Below are 22,490 nucleotides of genomic sequence, written 5' to 3'. Positions count from 1 at the left end.
AAATCTATCAATGGTGTGTGTGTGTGTGTATATGTGTTTTGTATGTCTCTTTATATGCATACAAGCATGGCTTAGGTTGTAAGTTTGTAGGAAACTTTGACCTTTTTTTAAAGCCTGCTGTTAAGTCTGTTGTTAAGTTTCATGTTATAGTACCTTGTTAGATATTATCTCCAGGTAGTATGTTGGCAAATGATAGTAAGTTGCTTTTGAAAGATTATGTCAAATAAATATTCTAAATCTGTGTCTTTTTCCTTTTGATAGACTGAAGCCATGGCGATTCTTTTTGCTGTTGTTGCCAGGGGGACCACTATCCTTGCCAAACATGCTTGGTGTGGAGGAAACTTCCTGGAGGTGACAGAGCAGATTCTGGCCAAGATACCTTCAGAAAATAACAAACTAACATACTCACATGGCAAGTGAGTTCTGTTCTGCATGTGGTAAGGGATGAAAGAAGGGAATTCTGTTACTGTAATCAGAATGGTAGAAAAGTAGAAAACAAGCTTCTAGGTACATAATTTGAATAAGCTGACAGAATAGTAACCTTCAACAACTTAGAAAATATCTGGTTTTGTTACTTATAAATTTAACTTGTAATTATTTTATTCTGTTATTGAAGTGATATTATTTTATTTTGAAGAAAGATATGGAAATGTTAAATATAAAAATGACTTTGCTCTAGAGCTGTGTGATATGTGAAATGATTCAGATAAGATAGATAATGTTCCTTTGTTCGTTCTTTCAGTAAATATTTACTGAGCGCTTAACTATTGCCAGGCACTTTGCTTGGTGCTGGGGATATAACAAGAAATGTAGTATTTGCCTCATAAGGGTTATAGTTTAATGAGGGAGGCAGTCAAATCCATGATGTCAAGGGTGGGAGGGTGGGAAGTAGTAGATAGGAGGATGGTATTCCAAGTAGAAGGAACAGCAGGTAGAGAAGTATGGAGGCATGAGATCATAGGGCGGGCATATTTAGGGAATTGCAGACTGTTCTCTGTGACTGGTGCCCAGGATGGTGAAAATAAAGCTAAAGAGAGATGGGTAGAAGAAAAGTCATGTAGAGCCTTGTAGGCCATATTAAGAGCTTGGACTTTACCCTGTGGGCAGTGGGAAGGCATTGAAGGTTTTCAGCCAGGATGTGACACAGTCAGGTTTTATTTATTTATTTATTTATTTAGAGACAGAGTCTCACTCTGTCACCCAGGCTGGAGTGCAGTGGTGCGGTCTTGGCTCACTGCAACCTTCATCTCCCAGGTTCAGATGATTCTCGTGCCTTAGCCTCCTGAGTAGCTGGGATTACAGGTGTGTACCACCATGCCCAGCTAATTTTTGTATTTTTAGTAGAGACGGGGTTTCACCATGTTGGCCAGGCTGGTCTCAAGCTCCTGACCTCAAGTGATTCACCTGCCTTGGCCTCCCAAAGTGTTGGGATTACAAGCGTGAGCCACCGCGCCTGGCCTTCAGTCAGTTTTTGCTTTAGAAAGATCACTCTGGTGACTGTTAGAGTGGCCATAGATGGGAAATCTTAGTAGTTAGTTTTAAAAAGTGCCTCAACCTTCCCCATTGGCACTTGAAAATCTTATCTTACTTAACCCAGCCTTACTTCCTTAGTTCTTATCTCAGAATGAGGTCCTTATTACTTTCTATGGCTAACCCCTTATACAGTTTAAGGTCCACTCTAAGCTACTGTGAGAGAGACTCCTGAGATACAGTATTAATTTTAGTGAGATAGTCCAGAGATGAGTGGTTTGGGATGTTGGGGTGGCTCTGCCATTTCCAATTCCCTAATTCCCAAAGCAATTAGTGCTTTCCACCTCTGGCCAAGGCAGCTCCTTTGGTGCTTGTTATATCCCAGTGCTTGCCCAGTAATTTTAAAGGCAGGACCCAGAAGTGGCCTGATATTGTTGAGAAGTTTCTACTTACATCTTATTGTTCACTATACAGTCATGTAGCTAACATAGCTAGAAGGGAGGCCAGGAATTTTCTTCTGGCTATCCAGTCGTAGGCTCAACTAAAACTCTGTTACTCTGGAGGAAGTTATAGGATATCAGGGGATGACTTGCAGTCTTCCAGTCTGCTCTTCTGGCCACCCAGATATTTCAGTGAACCTTTCTTCCCAAACATAGAATACGCCTCTTCTCTGAGAAAGGTAGCTCAAAAGACCTATCTAGTCACTGTGTTTGGCTCCAAGTCCAGCATGTCTAGGTGGTACACAGTCCTCTCCATCAGGCCCTGGTGTGGCTCCTGTGGTCTACTGACCATAAACTAAAAGATAAGTCATATGTTTTCCCTGCTCTCCCAGCCTAACCCAGTAGACAACGGTGAAATAAGGATCATCATAGTGAGAGTTACAAACTCCCATTTGGAAAAGGGAAGAATGAGAAACATGTAGAAGTCATTGCTTTCCAGCAATGATCAAATAATTGCCTCACACAATTTCAAAGACCCCTGTTCTGACCAGGTAGTGGTTAGTGGTTCTGCTTTCTTGGAGGAACTCCCTCACCTTTTTTCCCTGACTCCTGGCTTTGTTCTACAAGAAGTTCTTCCTTTCTGGCCACATCCAAAATGGGAGTTAGAGAGTATATCATCTTTGGGAATTGTACACATTTTGTAGCCCTCTTCCTGCCAGCATTGTGGGCCTAGAGGTTAAGGGTTAAATAATCCTAGCCTCTTATGATTTGGGCTTTATACTTTCCCTAAAAATGTATTAGACTTACAAACTGTGTTTCTAGGTAGCTCCTGGGAAAATGTCCAGGGAAAGCACATGTAGTCCTTTTAGAGGCAAGACTGGGAAATAGGGCATATATCTTCTGCTCATGTATTATGAGCCAGAATTTAGTCACAGCCATATGTAGCTTTAAGAGAGTATAGAATATGTAATCCAATTAAAATGCAGTTATAGTAGAAGGAGATGTTATCTGTCTGCCATGCCTCTCTACCTGTGCCTCTGATCTAGCTGTGTTATTTTGAGCTTTGGTACCTTTTTTCATGCTTTTGTTATCTTCTAGGAATGTTGTTCTCCTCTTAAGCCTCCATGTAAACTTTTGCTCACTTTACAGGTCCCAAGCGAAATACTTTCTTAATTTGTAGTTTAATGCCTCTAAAAGGGCAGTTCTGATCATGTTCAACAGATACTGTCTGCCCTCAAGGTAAAATTCCTTAACAGGACTTGGAATATTCTTCAAGATCTGCCACTTTTTCCTTCTCTGGGCTCATCTTTTACTACTTTAGTCCTCAGTTTTGCTTTCCAGCCATACGTAGCCATTTGCAGTTCAATGCTAGGTTCTTTCTCTCTTCCTAGCCTTTGCAATAGCTGTTACCTTTTACTGGAATATATTTATCTGCTTACTTTTTAAAAAATCTCACTTCGGGTTCCTGAACTTAGATGTTTCCTTTTCCAGAAACCCCTGAACACTAACACTGAGTCAGTCACCCCAATCAGACACTCTTTTTATGTGTCTACATAGCATCTAATTTGTTCATATTGTAACACTTATCACACTGTATTATTATTATTATTATTATTATTATTATTATTTTATGTTTTATTTTTTTTTGAGATGGAGTTTCACTCTTGTTGCCCAGGCTGGAGTGCAGTGGCGCAATCTCAGCTCACCACAACCTTCACTTCCTGGGTTCAAGTGATTCTCCCACCTCAGCCTCCTGAGTAACTGGGATGGCAGGTGCGCGCCAGCATGCCTGGCTAATTTTTGTATTTTTAGTAGAGATGGGGTTTCACCACGTTGGCCAGGCTGGTCTCAAACTCCTGACCTCAGTTGATCCACCCGCTTCAGCCTCCCAAAGTGCTGGGATTACAGGCATGAGCCACCGTGTCCGGCCTCAGACTGTATTATAATTGAAATGATTGTTTATCTCTGTACCCTGACTGTAGGCTTCTTGATGGCAGGGATCATACCTTGCTACCTTTTGTGGCCTGTGCACCAAGTGACTCACAAGTCTGGTTTAGGAGAAACAAATTTTATGGGTAAAGTGATGACTTTCATTTTGGGCATGTCATGTTTAAGCTGTCTATGGTATGTCTAGTTGGATATGTCTAGTAGACAGTAGTGTAGGTCGTCCTGGAGCTCAGGAGATAGGTCAGATCTAGATTTGGGAATCATTAGCACAATTGTGGTAGCTGAAAACAACAACAAAACATGAGAATGCGTGCTGCCCTCCAGGGAGTAAGTGTGAAAAAAGCAGGAGGCTAATGAAGCTAGAAAACGTTAGTGTAGAGGGAAAGGGACTATGATATAAACCAGGTATATTAGCCTGCTTGGGCTGCTGTAACAAAATACCATAGACTGAGTGGCTTAAACAACAGATACTTGTTTCTCACAGTTCTGGAGACTGGGTGAGGTGCCCACCGATTCAGTTCTTGATGAGGGCCTTCTTCCTGGCTGGCAGATGGCTACCTTCTTGCTGTGTTCTCAGGTGGTGGAAAGAGAGTGATCTCTTTCTTCCTCTTTTTCAAAGCCACTAATCCCATCATGAGGACCCCACCCTCATGACCTCATGTGATCTTAAGTGCCTCCCTAAGGCCTTGTCTCCAAATATAGTCACACTATAACATATGAATTTTGAAAGGGCACAGTTCAGTCTATAGCACCAGGCAAACCTGATGTCAAGAAATCTAGTGAAGAGAAAACACTTTCCAAAAGAAAGTGGTCAACACTATCATATGTTTCAGAGAGAGCCACTGGATATGGCAATGTGGAAGTCATTGGTGGAAATGGTGCAAATAGTTTTAGAGTGTTAGAGGAAAAGATTTTGCCTGAGTTCCTGTATCTCCTTGTAATTCATGTCAGTCCTCTGTGAACATTAATATAATTCAACAGGTACCCCTATCTATCCACTTGCCCAAGGTCTAAATCTGGGAGGCAAAATTTAGTTAACCTGTCTCATGCCAGTCACCAAGTTCTATAAATGCTGCCTTCTATCTGCTCTGTCCCTTTTTCTTTATTACCCGTTCTACTTTAGTTTATTTCCCTCCTCATTTCTTACCCGGTATACTGCAGTAGTCTCCTGTCTGGTCCTCCTTTGAGTCAGTTTTCCACACTCTAGCCACTGTGTCCTTTTTAAAGTGCAAATCTGATCACAGCCTCCCTAGGCTAAAACCTTTGGATGCTTGTTCATTATTCTTAGGATAATGCACAGTGTGGTTTATAAAGTCTTGTATAACCTGGTTTTTGCTGACTTGTCCAGCCTCGTCTGTCCAGATAATTTACCTTTTCTTCACATTCTGTACTCTAGTCATGTGAGCCAATTTTACTTTCCTAAATCTATTATGTGCTATTTTTATCTCTAGGCCCTTATGCTTGCTGCTTCCTCTCTGGAAAAACTCTTCGCTGACTTTTTGTTGTTGTTGTTGTTTTTGAAACAGGGTCTCACTTTGTTACCCAGGCTGGAATGCAGTGGCGCAGTCTCGGCTTACTACAGCCTCAACTTCCTGGGTTCCAGTGATCCTCCTGCCTCAGCCTCCCGAGTAGCTGGGACTATAGGCGTGCGCCACCATGCCTGGCTAATTTTTGTATCTTCTGTAGAGATGGGATTTTGCCATGTTGCCCAGGCTGGTCTTGAATTCCTGAGCTCAAGCAATCTGCCTGCCTCAGCCTCCCAAAGTGCTAGGATTACAGGCATGAACCACCACACCTGGCCTTTCACTCACTCTTTACCTTGCCGTCTGTTACTTATTCTTCAGGTCTTAAATCAGACATCACTTGTTTCAGGAAGTCTTTCTGGTTACCCTTTGGCAAATCTCCATTTCGTGCCTCATCTATTAATATGTCCCCAGAGCACCATGTACTGCCTTTAACTTTCCTGTCATCCTGTTTGCCATGCTGCACTGTAATTTCTTATACTGTGATCCCTGTGAAGACTGGGAGTTGGTGGTTTTGCTTTTTTGTATCACCAACTTCCAGCACAGTAACTAACTCAAAGTAGGTACTCAAATGTTGAGAATTTGGTAGAAAAGATGTTTGCTTTAAGAACTTAGGAAAAAGCAAAGAAAACCATATGGCAAAGAAAACCATATGGCCTATTGGGAGTTAATCTTAATTACATGCTCCTCCTAAGATGTCATCTCTTGTTCATGCTTTGAGAGTCCAATTATGCTTTTGCAGCTGTGGTTCTAATGGGTAATACACATGCTGTTGTGCTACGTAGCTAGAATAGAGATCTTCTTTTTATTTCTTATTTACTTCTCTCAGTTTGACTTGAAAGAAACAGGTATATTGGGAAGGGGAAGAGGGAGAATAGACTGTATCCGTAAGTAATGTGGTGACATTGGCAGTACTGAACTTGCTTATACATAGATAGAAGATAGAAGTAAAAGTGATGTTGCTTATAACCACAGTAAGTTTTATATCTTTTATTCTACAGTTATTTGTTTCATTACATCTGCCAAGACAGGATTGTATATCTTTGTATCACTGATGATGTAAGTAACTTGAAGACATATTGCTATTTAACTATGTGTACTATTAATACAGCCAGTTCTTTATTATCTACACCAGGGGTCCCCAACCCCCAGGCTGCAGACTGGTACAGGTCTGTGGCTTGTTAGGAACCAGGCCACATAGCAGGAGGTGAGTGGCCTATGAGCATTACCACCTGAGTTCCACCTCCTATCAGATCAGCAGCAGCATTAGATTCTCATATGAGTGCGAACCCTGTGATGAACTATACATCCGAGGGATCTAGGTTGCATGCTCCTTATGAGAATCTAACTAATGCCTGATGATCTGAGGTGGAACAGTTTCATCCCGAAAACATTCCCCCTTCCCCAGTCCTTGGAAAAATTGTCTTCTACAAAACCGGTCCCTGGTGCCAAAAAGGTTGGGGACTGCTGATCTGTACCTATGGTGGGCAAAGGTGATGCGAACTTTACATAGCTGGAATTGTTAATATTTTGCATTTGTCATATAGAGCAGCAAATGATAAGAAAACTTGATACTGGGGTATGTGCAAATCAATTCGATTTTGGTAGAGTTTTAGCTTAGCCTGTTGCAACTTCTATATTCTATTTTGTAGTGAGAATTGGTGTTCATAATTATAATTCTTTGATATCAAAACCTCTCAAAAATTGTTTACCTGGAATGTTAAATTAGATAACGTCATTCCTTCTATCAGTAGTTAATGAATTCTTTCATGTGTGTGAACTTTGGAAAAACAAAATTACAGTACATTATGATCAGCTATATAAACCTGTAGTTTACATTGGCTAGGTATGACTGTCGGCTCTCAGCCCAAAATTCTCAGTAACTTAATGATGTCATTAAGGTCCTTTCTCTTCTCTGCTTTCCTCCGTGTCTCCTTGTTCCCAGACAGGTTGCCATTATGGTTATGTAGAGCTACATACTTATTTATTCATGTCCAGAGAAGAGGGACTGTGTCTTCTTGAGTGTCTTATTGTAGGAATGAGGAAGCTTTTCCCAGCTGCATGCCCTCCCCTCCCCCTTCTTTCAAAGTGAACTTCCTTTCATGTCTTATTGGCTGCATGCTCATTTCTAAACTGTCTACTGACAAAGAGACATGGAATTGGCATGGTTGCCATAGATCAGGGTTCCTAATCTTTGTTGTATCACAGACTCGTCACTTGTGGAACACTCCCAGAATGTTTTTGTTTTCTTTTTTTAATTTTCCTTTTCCAGAATGCTTTTAAATGTATAAAACACACACAATTCTAACAAAGCCAGTTGTATTGAAATATATATATATGTAGTTTTCAAAATATTTTAAAAACTTGATGTAGTCATATATATGCTTCTTTATTAACTCATTAACAAGGTCTAGTCGTGGGTCTAATAACTAATAATCTTGATGTGATGGGTGTTAACAATATTTTGAGATATCTATAACTGTGATGGTATATGAAAAAAGATTTCTGTTGGTGATAGTTACAGGTACTGTTAATACTACCTTGGTTATGAATATACTACCTATATTCACAATTGAAATATAAGTTAACAATTGATAAAAATAATGATGTGATTATCTTTTTTTCTATCCAAGTACAAGGGCCCCTTGAATTTGGACCATTGACCCCAATTTAAGAACCCTCGGCTTAGACTAAGCATCTTGGGTGAAAGGGAAATGACTGTCAACCATAGTGATCATCACAATGATTTTTATCTCTGGCTTCACAATATTTTCCAAAAGTAGAAAAAAATCCAGCTATATGTGAAATGACTGATGTGAAAGAGCTTGGAGTAGATAAAAAATAATAATGAAATCTGGGATAGTCAGAGTCGAGCCTCGTATTTCTTGAGCTGTAATTTGATACACACATACACATACATACATAAACACACATACACACATTCATTTTTTTCCTCTAAGGTATTCTTCTAGAGAACACACATAATTTTTGGCTGGCTGAGATTAGACATGAGTATGTCACTTGATCTTTTCAAATGTACCACCACTATTGAAAAAATTCAATTTGAAGTTAATATCAGTAGTAGTATCTGTGTGTATGAAAGACTCTATGATTATTATGGGATTTATTAAACATATTCTTGTGCTGGGCCTTCTAATAGATCCTATAAAATATATGGAGGAAGTAAAACCCAATTCCTGATGTCAAGAAGTTGATAATTATCATTATCTTCAGTTGTCAATGACCGGATATATCTGGATTCACTCTCAGCTCTTTCATTTACTAGTTGTTGGACCTTTGGACAAGTTAGTTACTTTTTCAGGGCCTTCCTTTACTTATCTTTAAGATAGGATCATTGCTAGTTCCTCCTCATAGAATCATTGCTCAATCAATGTTAGCTATTTTTTATTGTTGTTCTTAATCACTCACATCATTTTTGTTTACTTTCTAAATGTGAGTTCTGTGTTGATCTCTTTTCAGGATTTTGAACGTTCTCGAGCCTTTAATTTTCTGAATGAGATAAAGAAGAGGTTCCAGACTACTTATGGTTCAAGAGCACAGACAGCACTTCCATATGCCATGAATAGCGAGTTCTCCAGTGTCTTGGCTGCACAGCTGGTAAGATCTTTCTCAGGATAAGGTATTTTGATTTTTATCTTCTTTATTACCTTCAAATGCTATGAATCTAGGGGGCCCTGACCTGCAATATAGTTTTCTGATTGTGTTACTGTAAGTCAACATAATAAAACTTCCCTGATTAAAAAAATGTAAAGGGGCAATTTTAGGGTAGAAAACAGTGATATTCTTTATTATCTCTGTATTCTCTATTAATAGTGGTCATAGTGTCTCATGATCGGAAGAGCATTAAAGATCATCTAGTTCAACTACCCATCTGATGCTTAAATGTGTTCAACATGCCAAATGATCTTTTAACCTGTACATAAACCTTCTACCCTTCCATGAGGCAAATTTAATTTTCTAACAACCCAAATTAATAATTTGAAACTCTCTTCATCTGTATGAGTCCATAATTATCAGCTTCGTGAGGTTTTACATGTGTTTATACCTGTGAAATACCACTGTACTCAAGACAGCATTTTAATCTCCCTAAAAATTCCCTTATGTCGGTCCCCTCCCCCACACTCTGCCCCAGGCAACCACTGATCTGTTTTCTATCACTATAAATTAATTTTGTCTTTTATAGAACTTTCTGTAAATAGAATCATACAGTATGTACTTTTTTGTGTCTTGATTGTTTCACTCAGTGTAAGGCTTTTGATATTCTTCCATGTTGTATAAATCAGTAGTTTGTCGCCCTTTTTGCTAAGTAGTAGTATATGCATATACCACAATTTGTTTATCCGTTTACCTGTTGCTGGATATTTGGGTTGCTTCCAGTTTTCAGCTATCATGAATAAAGCTGCTGTGAATCTCCATGTATGTCTTTGTGTAGACATATGTTTTTATTTCTCTTTGATAAATACCTAGGAATGGAATTGCTGGGTCATATGGTAGGTGGTGTGTAATTAAAAAAAAAAAATCATCACTTTTTTTTTCCAAAGTGGTTGTACCATTTTATATTCTCACCAGCAGTTCCAGTGTCTCTGCATCCTTGCCAATACTTGATGTGGTCTTAAGTTTTGCCATTCCAGTTGATGCGTAATGGTATCTCATTGTGGTTTTAATTTATATTTTCATGATGTCAGACACCTTTCAAAATGCTTCCCTTTTATCCACGAAACTATTTGAGTATAAAGACCTAAGCTCTAGGTATGATTTTGTTGTGAGTTAAAAAAAATGATGTATTGTAATTGAATACTTTCACTTCTCTTGTGTTTTTAATACTGAGTATTACATTTCTAAATTTTATACACACAGGCACACACATACACACACACACACATACTCTTCTGGCAATAAAGGCTTTTTAAATTGGTTACTTATAAACCTTTATTATTCAAGCAGTTGGTTTGTTTCATACTCCCCACTAGGAAATGTTCATCTATGTATAACTGTATAAAACACTACCAACAACAAAAATACCAGTGCTTAGTCAAAAGTAAATAGGGTCAGCTAGAAACAATACTTTCAAATTAACCTATTTGTCATTAGCTCCAGATCTGTGTGACCTTCTGAACAAAATCTCTACCTGTTCCTTCATCTGTAAATAGAGATAATAATAGCATCGTTTCATAGAGTTTTGGGGTGGATTAAGTAATATCCCGTTTGAAGCACTTAACACAATGAAATGACTGGAACATTGTGTATTAAGCATCCCGTAATTGCTAGCTATGGATAATAATTTCAAAATATAAATTATCAGTGTCTTAGATTCTAGATCCTGTGAGAAGCCAATAAAAATAGTTTATATGTTGTGATCCTGGCAGATACAAGAACAGATGCTAAGAAGCTGGGCCAGCCCCTACCTCATCATACTCAAGAAGTGGGGAATGATTTTGCAGCATTCTTTCCCCCACTGCCCCAACTACAGTCTTTTTTCTCCTTTCTTCCTTGTCTGAGCACAGATTATATATGCCCCCAAATCTCTGCCCCATAAGTCACATGTATATTTGATATAATATTTATTTTTATTTTATTTAAAATAAGGTAATTTTTAGACTATATACTTATAGTTTGTATAGAAGCATTTTTTTATGCTGCCCGTATTTTTTCCTGGGTATTGTAACATTTTTCCAGTGAAGTGACATGTATCTTTTATATCAATAGAGACATAATTTTATAGCATTCCTCAGTGTAAATTGTCATTCCCTTTATTTATGTTTTCCTATTGTAAATAATGTCTGGGTACCGTAAGTTAAAACTTATTTTCTTATAGAAGCATCACTCTGAGAATAAGGGCCTAGACAAAGTGATGGAGACTCAAGCCCAAGTGGATGAACTGAAAGGAATCATGGTCAGAAACATAGGTATGTTTCATGGCATAGTTTCATACATGTGGGCAAAAATAATAAAGATTACTTGACTGGGGTCAAATTATTCTAGAGAAGCCAAAATAGCACTTCCTTATTCTTACCATTGGGAGTTAATTGTCAGCTGAGACACCTATGATACTGTCTGCTTGTGCAAATGGTTTCTTCTTTGTCCTTGCAACTATTCTTCATTCTAAATTTATTACTTTGCTTAGCGAGACTAATTTCTAAGAACCTTATGATAATTCAGCAGTTTAGAATAATTTGGTCAGTTTGGTCATGCAGTATTTTGCTGAGTTAATGTATCACAGGTTACCTAACCTTGCCTGAATTTTGGATGCATGGGTTCTTTAGCACAGTGTTACTCAGAGTGCTGTTTTGCAGCCAGATAAGGAGCTTGCTGAAGAATGTCAATCAATGTTGTGCTTCCTTCATTGAGGCCCTCTTGCTATGAAAATAATGTCAATTAGCCTGAACAGTATGCTTAGAGACTTAGTCAACCAGTTGCAAACACTGTTAAGTAGGACTGATGTAGAAGTTTATGCTATAGTAACAGTACTGTTATGTCTTTGTGCCTATTATGTTTTTCTTATTTTCTTGAGATTAATTATCAGGAATGGAATTAACAATCAAAATGCGGAAACATTTTCGTGGTTCTTGATATGTATGTCTCAGCTATTTAAAGTGATTTCCTTTGATTTTAGTTTTAATTATATATCTAGATAGAGACTAGAGAATCTGTTGAGACAACTACTATTTGTTTTACTCTTTTTTTTGGTCACCAAATGTATTTATTTTGCCTGAAAGTGGAGGCAGACAATTGCTACAATATTATTTATTGCAGTCGCATAAAGTGTCCAGAAAAAACATTTTTAATCAACTCCTTTTAAATGACTTATTTATTTTTAGAGTTACAGAAACAGCAAATTTAAAATGTGACAAGAACATTCCCAGTTAATTCCCTTTCATTTTTTTAACAGCTTAATTGAAATATAATTCACATATCATATAATTCACCCATTTCAAGTATAGTCAGTGGTTACTATATTCACAGAATTGTGCAACCATTGGTGCAATCAATTTTGTAACGTTTTTATCATCCCTAAATGAAACCCTGTACTCATTTGCAGTTACTCCTCATTTCTCCTCAACTCTCAGACCTAAGCAACAATTAATTCCCTTTTCATCTTCATAAATTTGCCTATTCTTGACATTTTGTATAAATGGAATCTTGTAACATGTGGCCTTTTGTGTCTTCGTTCACTTAGCATAATGATTGTGAGGTTCATTCATGTCATAGCATAAATCAGTACTTCTCTTGTATGACTAATAATTCCATTGCATTAATGTATTTTATGTATCTAGTCATTAGTTCATGGTCTAGTTATTATAAATAATGCTGCTATGAACATTTGTGTACAAGTTTTTGTGTGAGCATATATATATATATGTTTTTGGTTCTCTTGTTTACATACCTAGGAATAGAATTGCTGGATCACATGGCAACTCTTCAACATTTTGAGGAAGGGCCAAACTTTCTTAAAGTGACTGTACCATTATACATTCCTAATAGCAATGTATGAGGATTCTGATTTCTCCACATCGTTGCCAAAATGTATCTTTTTTGATTATACCCAGTCTAATGAAATGGTATTTTATTGTGATTTTGATTTGCATTTCCCTGGTGACTAATGATGTTGAGCATTTTTTCATGTGCTTATGGCCCATTTGTATATTTTCTTTACCTTTGGAGAAATGTCTATTTAAAAATACTTCATTGTTTTTAAGTGGGTGATTTGTCTTTTTATGGTTGAGCTATAAGAGTACTTTATATATTCTGGATACTAGACCCTTATCAGATACATGATTTTCAAATATTTTGCTCTATTCTGTGGGTTGTATTTTCATTTTCTTGATGGTGTTCTTTGAAGCACAACAGTTTTTATGAGGTTCGATTTATTTTTTTCTTTAGTTGTTTGTGCTTTGAATATCATATCTAAGAAACCATTGCCTAAACCAAGATCATGGAGATTTACTCCTTTGTTTTCTTCTAAGACTAGTTTTAACTCTTACATTTAGGTCTGTGATCTATTTTGAGTTAATGTTTATGTATGGAATACAGAAGAGATCCAACTTAACTATCTTGAGTATGTATATACAGTTGTTCCAGAACCATTTGCTGAAAAGGCTTTTCTTTCCCTGTTGAATGATCTTAGCATTCTTATAAAAAATTAGTTATCAATGGATGTATGGCTTTATTTCTGGACCTTCAATTCTGTTCAATTTATCTTTATGCCAGTACCAGGCTGTCATGATTATTATAGTTTTGTAGTTTTAAAATCAGGAAATATTAGTCTTCAAACTTTATTCTTTCTCAAAATTACCTTGACTATTCTGGGTACCTTTCATTTTCCTGAACTTTAGGATGAGCTTGTCAATTTCTGCAAAAAAAAGCTATCTGGGATTTTGATAGGGATTGTGTTGAATCTATAGATCAATTAGGGGAGCCATTTTAACAATATTAAACTTTTGATCCATGAACATGGGCTTTCTTCCTATTCATTTAGATTTTCTTTAATTTTTTCCAACAATGTTTTATAGTTTTCAGTATGCAAGTCTTACATGACAAAGACTCTGCTTCACCAAGTTTTAGACAAGCTCCTCTGAGCACTCTTTTAAACTAGGTCTCATCCTTGGGCTCTATCCTTGGCCTGCCTAAGGAAGTCTTAGCAAAGAATCCTGCTAATACCCCACCCTTGATCAAGTTCCTCATCCCCTATATTTGATATATAAGTCCAGCCAGCTTTTAGCAGGAATCCTGTTAGGCCAGTTTAGAGAGAATGCCCTTGCCCTTGATGTCTCCTCTTAGTAATTTTCCATCTTCTGACCCCCTCACTCTGTTCATAGGCCACAAATCCCCACTGGTCTTGGTTGCATTAGGAGTTGAGCTCAATCTCTCCCCTCCATTGTGATAGCCTTGACCTCTATTGCAGTAATCTCAAAATCTGCCTTACCATTTTTTAACAAGTATCAGAATAATTTTTCTTTAACAATATCTCTTCTAACATCCTTCTTGCCTTGTTCCTAAGTATTTTTTTTTATGCTATTGTAAATGGAATTTTTCTGTTTCATTTTTGGATTGTTCAGTACCAATGTATAGAAATTTTATTGATTTTTATAAATTGGTCTTCTATCATACAACCTTGTTGTTCTCATTTATTAGTTCTAATAACTTTTTAATAGTTTCCTTAGGATTTTCTCTATATAGAATCATGCTACTTGCGAATAGAGATAGTTTTAATTGTTCCTTTTCAATCTGGATGCTTTTCATTTCTTTTTATTGCTTAATTGCCCTAGCTAGAACCTCCAGTATAATGTTGAATAGAAGTGGTAAGAGTGGACATCATTGTCTTATTCCTGCTCTTAGGGAGATCCTGAAGAGTCTTTCACAATTAAGTATGAGGTTTTTCATAGATGTCCTTTATCAGGTTGAGGAAGTTTCTTTTTCTTGTTCGTTGAGTGATTTTATCATTAAACAGTGTTGGATTTTGTCAACTTTTTTTACATCTATTGAAATGATGGTTTTGTTCTTTATTAATATGATATATTATAATAATTGATTTTCAGATATTAAACCAACCTTGTGTTTCTGAAATAAATCACACTGCATCATGGTGTATAGTCCTTTTTGCATATTATTGGATTCATACTGCTAGTAGTCTGTTGAGGATTTGTTAAATGTCTGTATTTTTAAGAGTTGTTGGTCTGTCGTTTTCTTTTCTTGTGATGTCTTTGTTTGGTTTTGATACCAGGGTAATGCTGGGCTCATAGAATGAGTCAAGAAGTGTTCCCCTTTTCTTCTATTTTGGAAAGAGTTTGTGAAAGTTTTGTATTAATTCTTCTTGAAATGTTTGGTAGAATTCACCTCTGAAGCCACCTGGGCTTGGGCTTTTCTTTGTGTGAAGTTTTTTTGGTTTTGTTTTTGTTTCCTGAGGCGGGGTCTCGCTGTCACCCAGACTGGAGTGCAGTGACACAATCCTCTCTAATTCCTCTTTCATTCCCTTGGTGGGAGAGTTACCTGCAGTCTTGACCTCCTAGACTCAGGTAATCTTCCCACCTAAGCCTCACCAGCAGCTGGGACTGCAGGCATGTGGCACCACGCCCGGCTAATTTTTGTTTTTTGGTTTTTGTGTAGAGACAAGGTCTTGCCATGTTGCCCAGGCTAGTCTCAAACTCCTGGGCTCAAGCGATCCACTTGCCTCAGCCTACCAAAGTGCTAGGATTACAGGCGTGAGCCTCCGTGCCCAGCCTGAGGTTTTAAAATTACTGATTTAGTCTCTATACTTGCTGTAGCTCTATTCAGATTTTTTTATTTCTTGAGTCTGTTTAGCGGTTTGTATCTTTCTAGGAATTTGTGCATTTCATCTAAGTTACCTAATTTATTTACATACTCCTGTTCATAGAATTTCCCTAAGATCCTTTTCATTTTGTAAGTTTGGTGGTGATGTCTCCTTTTTCATTCCTGATTTTAGTAATTTGAGTTTTCTCTCTGTTTTACTTGGTCATTCTATGTAAAGGTTTGTCCATTTTTTTGATCTTTCTAAAGAACCAACTTCTGGTTTCATACATTTTTTTCTATAGTTTTTCTGTTTAATTTTTTCACCCTAATATTTATTTCCTTCCCACTGCTAGCTTTGGATTTAGTTTACCCTTCTTTTCTAGATCCGTAAGGTGGAAAGTTAAGTTGTTAGGTTATTAATTGAGATCATTTGTCTTAGCTCTGGCTGCCATAACAAAATTCCATAGACATAGTGGCTTAAACAACAGAAATTTATTTTCTCACATTTCTGGAGGCTAGAAGTACAAGATCACGGTGCCAGTACGGTCAGGTTCTGGTAAGGGCTCTCTTTCTGGCTTGCAGACTGCATTTTCTCTCTCTGTTCTCCCACAGGGCAAGGAAAAGAGAGCTAGCTGTCTAGTGTCTTTTATTTACTTGATACATAATATTTGTACACATTTATGGGGTATGTGTGATATTTTGTTACATGTAAAGACTGATCAAGTCAGGATATTTGGGGTGTCCATCAGCTCAATAATTTATAATTTCTGTGTGATGGGAACATTTCAAATTCTCTCTCTAGCTATTTTGAAATATATAATACACTGTTGTTAACTTCAGTGAACCCTACTCTGCTGTCAAACATTAGAACTTATTCCTTCTATTTAACTGTATGTTTGTACCTATTAACCAACCTCTCATATTCCCTGCTCTGCCCCGCATACCCACACCCTTCGTAGCCTCTGGTATCTATTACACTATTGGCTACCTCCATGAGATCAACTGTTTTAATTCCCACATGTGAGTAAGAACATGTGATATTTATCTTTCCATGCCTGCCTTATATCACTTAACATAATAACCTCCAGTTACATCCATGTTGCTGTAAATGACATGACTTCATTCTTTTTCATGGTCAAATAGTATTCCATTGTGTTTATATACTACATTTTCTTTATGCATTCATGCATTCATGGACACTTAGGTTGACTCCATATCTTTGCTATTGTGAATAGGGATGCAATAAATATGCAAGTGCAGATCCCTTTTATACACTGGTTTCTTTTCCTTTGCATAAATACCCAGTAGTAGGATTGCTGGATCATATGGTAGTTTAATTTTTAGTTTTTGGAGAAATCTCCACACTAGTTTCCATAGTAGCTACACTAGTTTACTTTCTCACCAACAGTGTGTAAGTGTTTTTTGTTTTTTTTTTTCTTCATCCTAGCCAACATCTGTTATTTTGTGTCTTTTTAGTAACCATTCTAACTGCTGTGGTAACATGATATCTCATTTTGGCTTTTATTTGCATTTCTATGATGTTGAACATTTTTTTCATATACCTTTTGGCCATTTGTATGTCTTCTTTTGAGAAGTGGTTATTCATGTCGTCTGCCCACTTTTTAAGGGGATTATTTGTATATCTCCTGTTGAGTTCGTTATGTATTCTGGATATTATTGCCATATCAAATGAATAGTTTGCAACTATTTTCTCCCATTCAACTGGTTGTCTCTTCACTCTGTTGATTATTTCCTTCGCTGTGCAAAAGCTTTTTTTGTTTATATAGTCCTATTTGTCTATTTTTCTTTTCATTACCTGTCCTTTTGAGGTGTGTTAGCCACAAAATCATTTCCTAGACCAGTGTTCTGAAGTGTTTTCCCTATGTTTTCTTCTAGTAGGTTTATAGTTCTGGGTCTTAAATTTAAGTCTTTAATCTATCTTGGTTGATTTTTGTATGTGATGAGAGACAGAGGTCCAGTAATTCTTCCACATATGGATATCCAGTTTTCCCAATACCATGTATTGAAGGGAGTATCCTTTCCCCAGTGTACATTCTTTTTTTTTTTTTTTTTTTTTGAGACGGAGTCTTGCTCTGTAGCCCGGGCTGGAGTGCAGTGGCCGGATCTCAGCTCACTGCAAGCTCCGCCTCTCGGGTTTAGGCCATTCTCCTGCCTCAGCCTCCGGAGTAGCTGGGACTACAGGCGCCCGCCACCTCGCCCGGCTAGTTTTTTGTATTTTTAGTAGAGACGGGGTTTCACGGTGTTAGCCAGGATGGTCTCGATCTCCTGACCTCGTGATCCGCCCGTCTCGGCCTCCCAAAGTGCTGGGATTACAGGCTTGAGCCACCGCGCCCGGCCCCCAGTGTACATTCTTGGCACCCTTGTTGAAAATCAGTTGCCTATATATGTGTGGCTATACTATGTGGATCAATGTCTGACTTTCACTATTCTATTCCATCGACCTTGTATCTGTTTTTATACCAAACCTTGCTGTTTTGGTTACTGTAGCCTTGTAATATGTTTTGAAGTCAGGTAGTGTGATGCCTCCAGCTTTGTCCATTTTGCTCAGGATTGCTTTGGCTATTTGGACTCTTTTGGTTCCTGAAATACTAATTTTAGGATTGTTTTTTCTGTTTCTGTGAAAAATGACATTGGTACTTTGATAGAGATTGCATTGAATCTGTAGATTGCTTTGGGCTTATGGTCATTTTAATAATATACATTCTTATGATCCATGACCATAAGATGTCTTTCTGTATCTTTGTGTCATCTTCAGTTTTTTCATCACTGTTTTGTAGTTTTACTTGTAGGAGTCTTTCACCTCCTTGTTAAATTTATTCTTCGATATTTTGTATTTTCTTTTTTTTTTTTTTTTTTTTTTTTGAGACGGAGTCTCGCTCTGTCGCCCAGGCTGGAGTGCAGTGGCCGGATCTCAGCTCACTGCAAGCTCCGCCTCCCGGGTTCACGCCATTCTCCTGCCTCAGCCTCCCGAGTAGCTGGGACTATAGGCGCCCGCCGCCTCGCCCGGCTAGTTTTTTGTATTTTTTAGTAGAGACGGGGTTTCACCGTGTTAGCCAGGATGGTCTCGATCTCCTGACCTCGTGATCCGCCCGTCTCGGCCTCCCAAAGTGCTGGGATTACAGGCTTGAGCCACCGCGCCCGGCCGATATTTTGTATTTTCATAACTATTATAAATGGGATTGCCTTCTTGATTTCATAAAGTTTTATTTCACCAAGTTCATTATTGGTGCGTAGAAACATTACGGAGTTTTGTATGTTGATTCTCTATTCTGCAACTTTACTGAATATATTTATCATATCTGGGAGTTTTTTGGTGGAGTCTTTAGGGTCTTTTAGATATAAGATCATGTCATCTGCAAAGAGAGATAATTTAACTTCCTCTTTTTCAATTGGGATGCCCTTATTTCTTTCTCTTGCGTGATTGCTCTGGCTAGGACTTTCAGTATTGTGTTGAATAGGAGTAGTGAAACTGGGCATCCTTCCAGTACTATGTTGAATAGGAGTGGTGAGAGTTTTCCAGTTCTTAGAGGAAAGGCTTTTAGTTTTTCCCATTCAGTATGATGATAGCTGTGAGTTTGTCATAAATAGCCTTTATCATGTTGAGGGATGTTCCTTCTATGCCTAGTTTTTTGAGAGTTTTTATCATGGAGAGATGTTGAATTTTTTTTGATACCTTGAACTATATATTTTTATTTGAATAGATAAAAGTAGAATATCCTATTTTCCTTTTGAGCTATGTCATCATATGGCTACAATTAGGGATGAAAATGGAAATGTTTCACCCTGACCCATTGCAATTTCTATGTTACACATTTGCTCTTTTTTTTTATTATTATGCTTTAAGTTTGGGGATACATGTGTAGAATGTGTAGGTTTGTTACATAGGTGTACACATGCCATGGTGGTTTGCTGCACCCAGAAATACATTAGGTATTTCTCCTAATGCTATTTCTCCCCAGCCCCCCACCCCCACCCCACAACAGGCCCCTGTGTCCATGTGTTCTCATTGTTGAACTCCCACTTATGAGTGAGAACATGCGGTGTTTGGTTTTCTGTTCCTTTGTTACTTTGCTGAGAATGATGGTTTCTGGCTTCATTCATGTCCCTGAAAAGGACATGAACTCATCCTTTTTTATGGATGCATAGTATTCCATTGTGTATATGTGCCACATTTTCTTTATCCAGTCTATCATTGGTGGGCATTTGGGTTGGTTTGAAGTCTTTGCTATTGTGAATAGTGCTGCAATAAACATAAGTGTGCATGTGTCTTTATAGTAAAATGATTTATAATCCTTTGAGTATATACCCAGCAATGGGATTGCTGGGTCAAATGGTATTTCCAGTTCTAGATCCTTGAGGAATCGCCACACTTTGACAATGGTTGAACTAATGTACACTTCTACCAACAGTGTAAAAGTGTTCCTGTTGCTCCACATCCTCTCCAACATCTGTTGTTTCCTGACTTTTTAATGATTGCCATTTAATGATCGCCATTGTAACTGGTGTGAGAGGGTATCTCATTGTGGTTTCGATTTGCATTTCTCTAATGACCAGTGATGACGAGCTTTTATTAATATGTTGGCCACATAAATGTCTTCTTTTGAGAAGTGTCTTTTCATACCCTTCACACACTTTTTGATGGGGTTGTTTTTTTCTTGTAAATTTGTTTAAGTTCCTTGTAGATTCTGGATATTAGCCCTTTGTCAGATGGATAGATTGCAAAAATTTTCTCCCATTCTGTAGGTTGCCTGTTCACTCTGATGATAGTTTCTTTTGCTGTGCAGAAGCTCTTTAGTTTAATTAGATCCCATTTGTCAATTTTGGCTTTTGTTGTCATTGCTTTTGGTGTTTTAGTCATGAAGTCTTTGCCCATGCCTATGTCCTCAATGGTATTGCCTAGGTTTTCTTCTAGGGATTTTATGGTTTTAGGTCTTACGTTTAAGTCTTTAATCCATCTTGAGTTAATTTTTGTATAAGGTGTAAGGAAGGGGTCCAGTTTCAGTTTTCTGCATATGGCTAGCCAGTTTTCCCAACACTGTTTATTAAATAGGGAATCCTTTCCCCATTTCTTTTTTTTGTCAGGTTTGTCAAAGATCAGATGGTTGTAGTTGTGTGGTATTATTTCTGAGGCCTCTGTTCTGTTCCATTGGTCTACATCTCTGTTTTGGTACCAGTACCATGCTGTTTGGGTTACTGTAACCTTGTAGTATAGTTGGTAGTCAGGTAGTGTGATGTCTCCAGCTTTGTTCTTCTTGCTTAGGATTGTCTTGGCTATATGGACTCTTTTTTGGTTCCAAATGAAATTTAAAGTAGTTTTTTCTAAATCTGTGAAGAAAGTCAATGGTAGCTGGATGGGGATAGCATTGAAACTATAAATTACATTGGACAATATGGCCATTTTCACTATACTGATTCTTCCTCTCCATGAACATGGAATGTTTTTACATTCATTCGTGTCCTCTCTTATTTCCTTGAGCAGTGGTTTGTAGTTATCTTTGAAGAGGTCCTTCACATCCCTTGTAAGTTGTATTTCTAGGTATTTTATTCTCTTTGTAGCAATTGTGAATGGGAATTCACTCATAATTTGGCCCTCTGTTTGTCTTTTATTGGTGTGTAGGAATGCTTGTGATTTTTGCACATTGATTTTGCATTCTGATACTTTGCTGAAGTTGCTTATCAGCTTAAGGAGGTTTTGGACTGAGACGATGGGGTTTTCTAAATATACAATCATGTCATCTGCAAAGAGAGACAATTTGACTTCCTCTCTTCCTATTTGAATACCCTTTATTTCTTTCTCTTGCCTGATTGCCCTGGGCAGAACTTCCAATACTATGTTGAATAGGAGTGGTGAGAGAGGGCTCCTTGCCTTGTGCTGGTTTTCAAAGGGAATGCTTCCAGCTTTTGCCCATTCAGTATGATATTGGCTGTGGGTTTGTCATAAGTAGTTCTTATTATTTTGTGATACGTTCCGTCAATAGCTAATTTATTGAGAGTTTTTAGCATAAAGCGGTGTTGAATTTTATCAGAGGCCTTTTCCGCATCTGTTGAGATAATCATGTGGTTTTTGTCGTTGGTTCTTTTTATGTGATGGATTACATTTATTGATTTGCATATGTTGAATCAGTCTTGCATTCCGGGGATGAAGCCCGCTTGATCGTGGTGGATAAGCTTTTTGATATGCTGCTGGATTCGTTTTGCCAGTATTTTATTGAGGATTTTCACATCGATGTTCATCAGGGATATTGGCCTGAAATTTTCTTTTTTTGTTGTGTCTCTGCCAGGTTTTGGTATCAGGATGATGCTGGCCTCATAAAATGAGTTAGGGAGGAGTCCCTCTTTCCCTATTGTTTGAAATAGTTTCAGAAGGAATCGTACCAGCTCCTCTTTATAACCTCTGGTAGAATTCGGCTGTGAATCCTTCTGGTCCTGGACTTTTTTTGCTTCGTAAGCTATTACTGCCTCAAGTTCAGAACTTGTTATTGTTCTATTCAGGGATTTGACTTCTTCCTGGTTTAGTCTTGGGAGGGTGTATGTGTCCAGGAATTTATGCATTTCTTCCAGATTTTCTAGTTTACTTGCGTAGAGGTGTTTATTGTATTCTCTGATGGTAGTTTGTATTTCTCTGGGATCAATGGTGATATCCCGTTTATCATTTTTTATTGTGTCTATTTGATTCTTTTCTCTTTTCTTCTTTATTAGTCTCCTAGCAGTCTATTTTGTTAATCTTTTCAAAAAACAGCTCCTGGATTCATTGATTCTTTTTGGAGGGTTTTTCATGTCTCTGTCTCCTTCAGTTCTGCTCTGATCTTAGTTATTTCTT

At 37.7% G+C, this 22,490-nt stretch overlaps 1 protein-coding gene across 3 annotated transcripts in view; it reads left to right on the top strand.

Moving 5' to 3' along the window:
- LOC105467980 (vesicle associated membrane protein 7) overlaps positions 1–22,490 on the top strand; it is a 59,793-nt gene that overhangs the window by 7,856 nt on the left and 29,447 nt on the right. For 2 of the 3 annotated variants that reach the window (XM_011717832.2, XM_071089001.1), the window contains 4 exons: positions 262–416; positions 6,382–6,439; positions 8,861–8,998; positions 11,217–11,307. In XM_011717832.2, coding sequence (XP_011716134.1) covers positions 271–416; positions 6,382–6,439; positions 8,861–8,998; positions 11,217–11,307 — 433 coding nt within the window. In that variant the 5' untranslated portion in view covers positions 262–270. Of the gene's footprint in view, positions 1–261; positions 438–6,381; positions 6,440–8,860; positions 8,999–11,216; positions 11,308–22,490 lie in introns of those variants that run through there. The other variant, XM_011717833.3, reaches the window with a different exon arrangement.

Source organism: Macaca nemestrina, chromosome X, assembly GCF_043159975.1.
Source record: "Macaca nemestrina isolate mMacNem1 chromosome X, mMacNem.hap1, whole genome shotgun sequence".
Taxonomy (NCBI): Eukaryota; Metazoa; Chordata; class Mammalia; order Primates; family Cercopithecidae; genus Macaca; species Macaca nemestrina.
The sequence above is the reverse complement of the archived record's forward strand: the minus strand, read 5'-3'. Positions and strand labels throughout refer to the sequence as shown.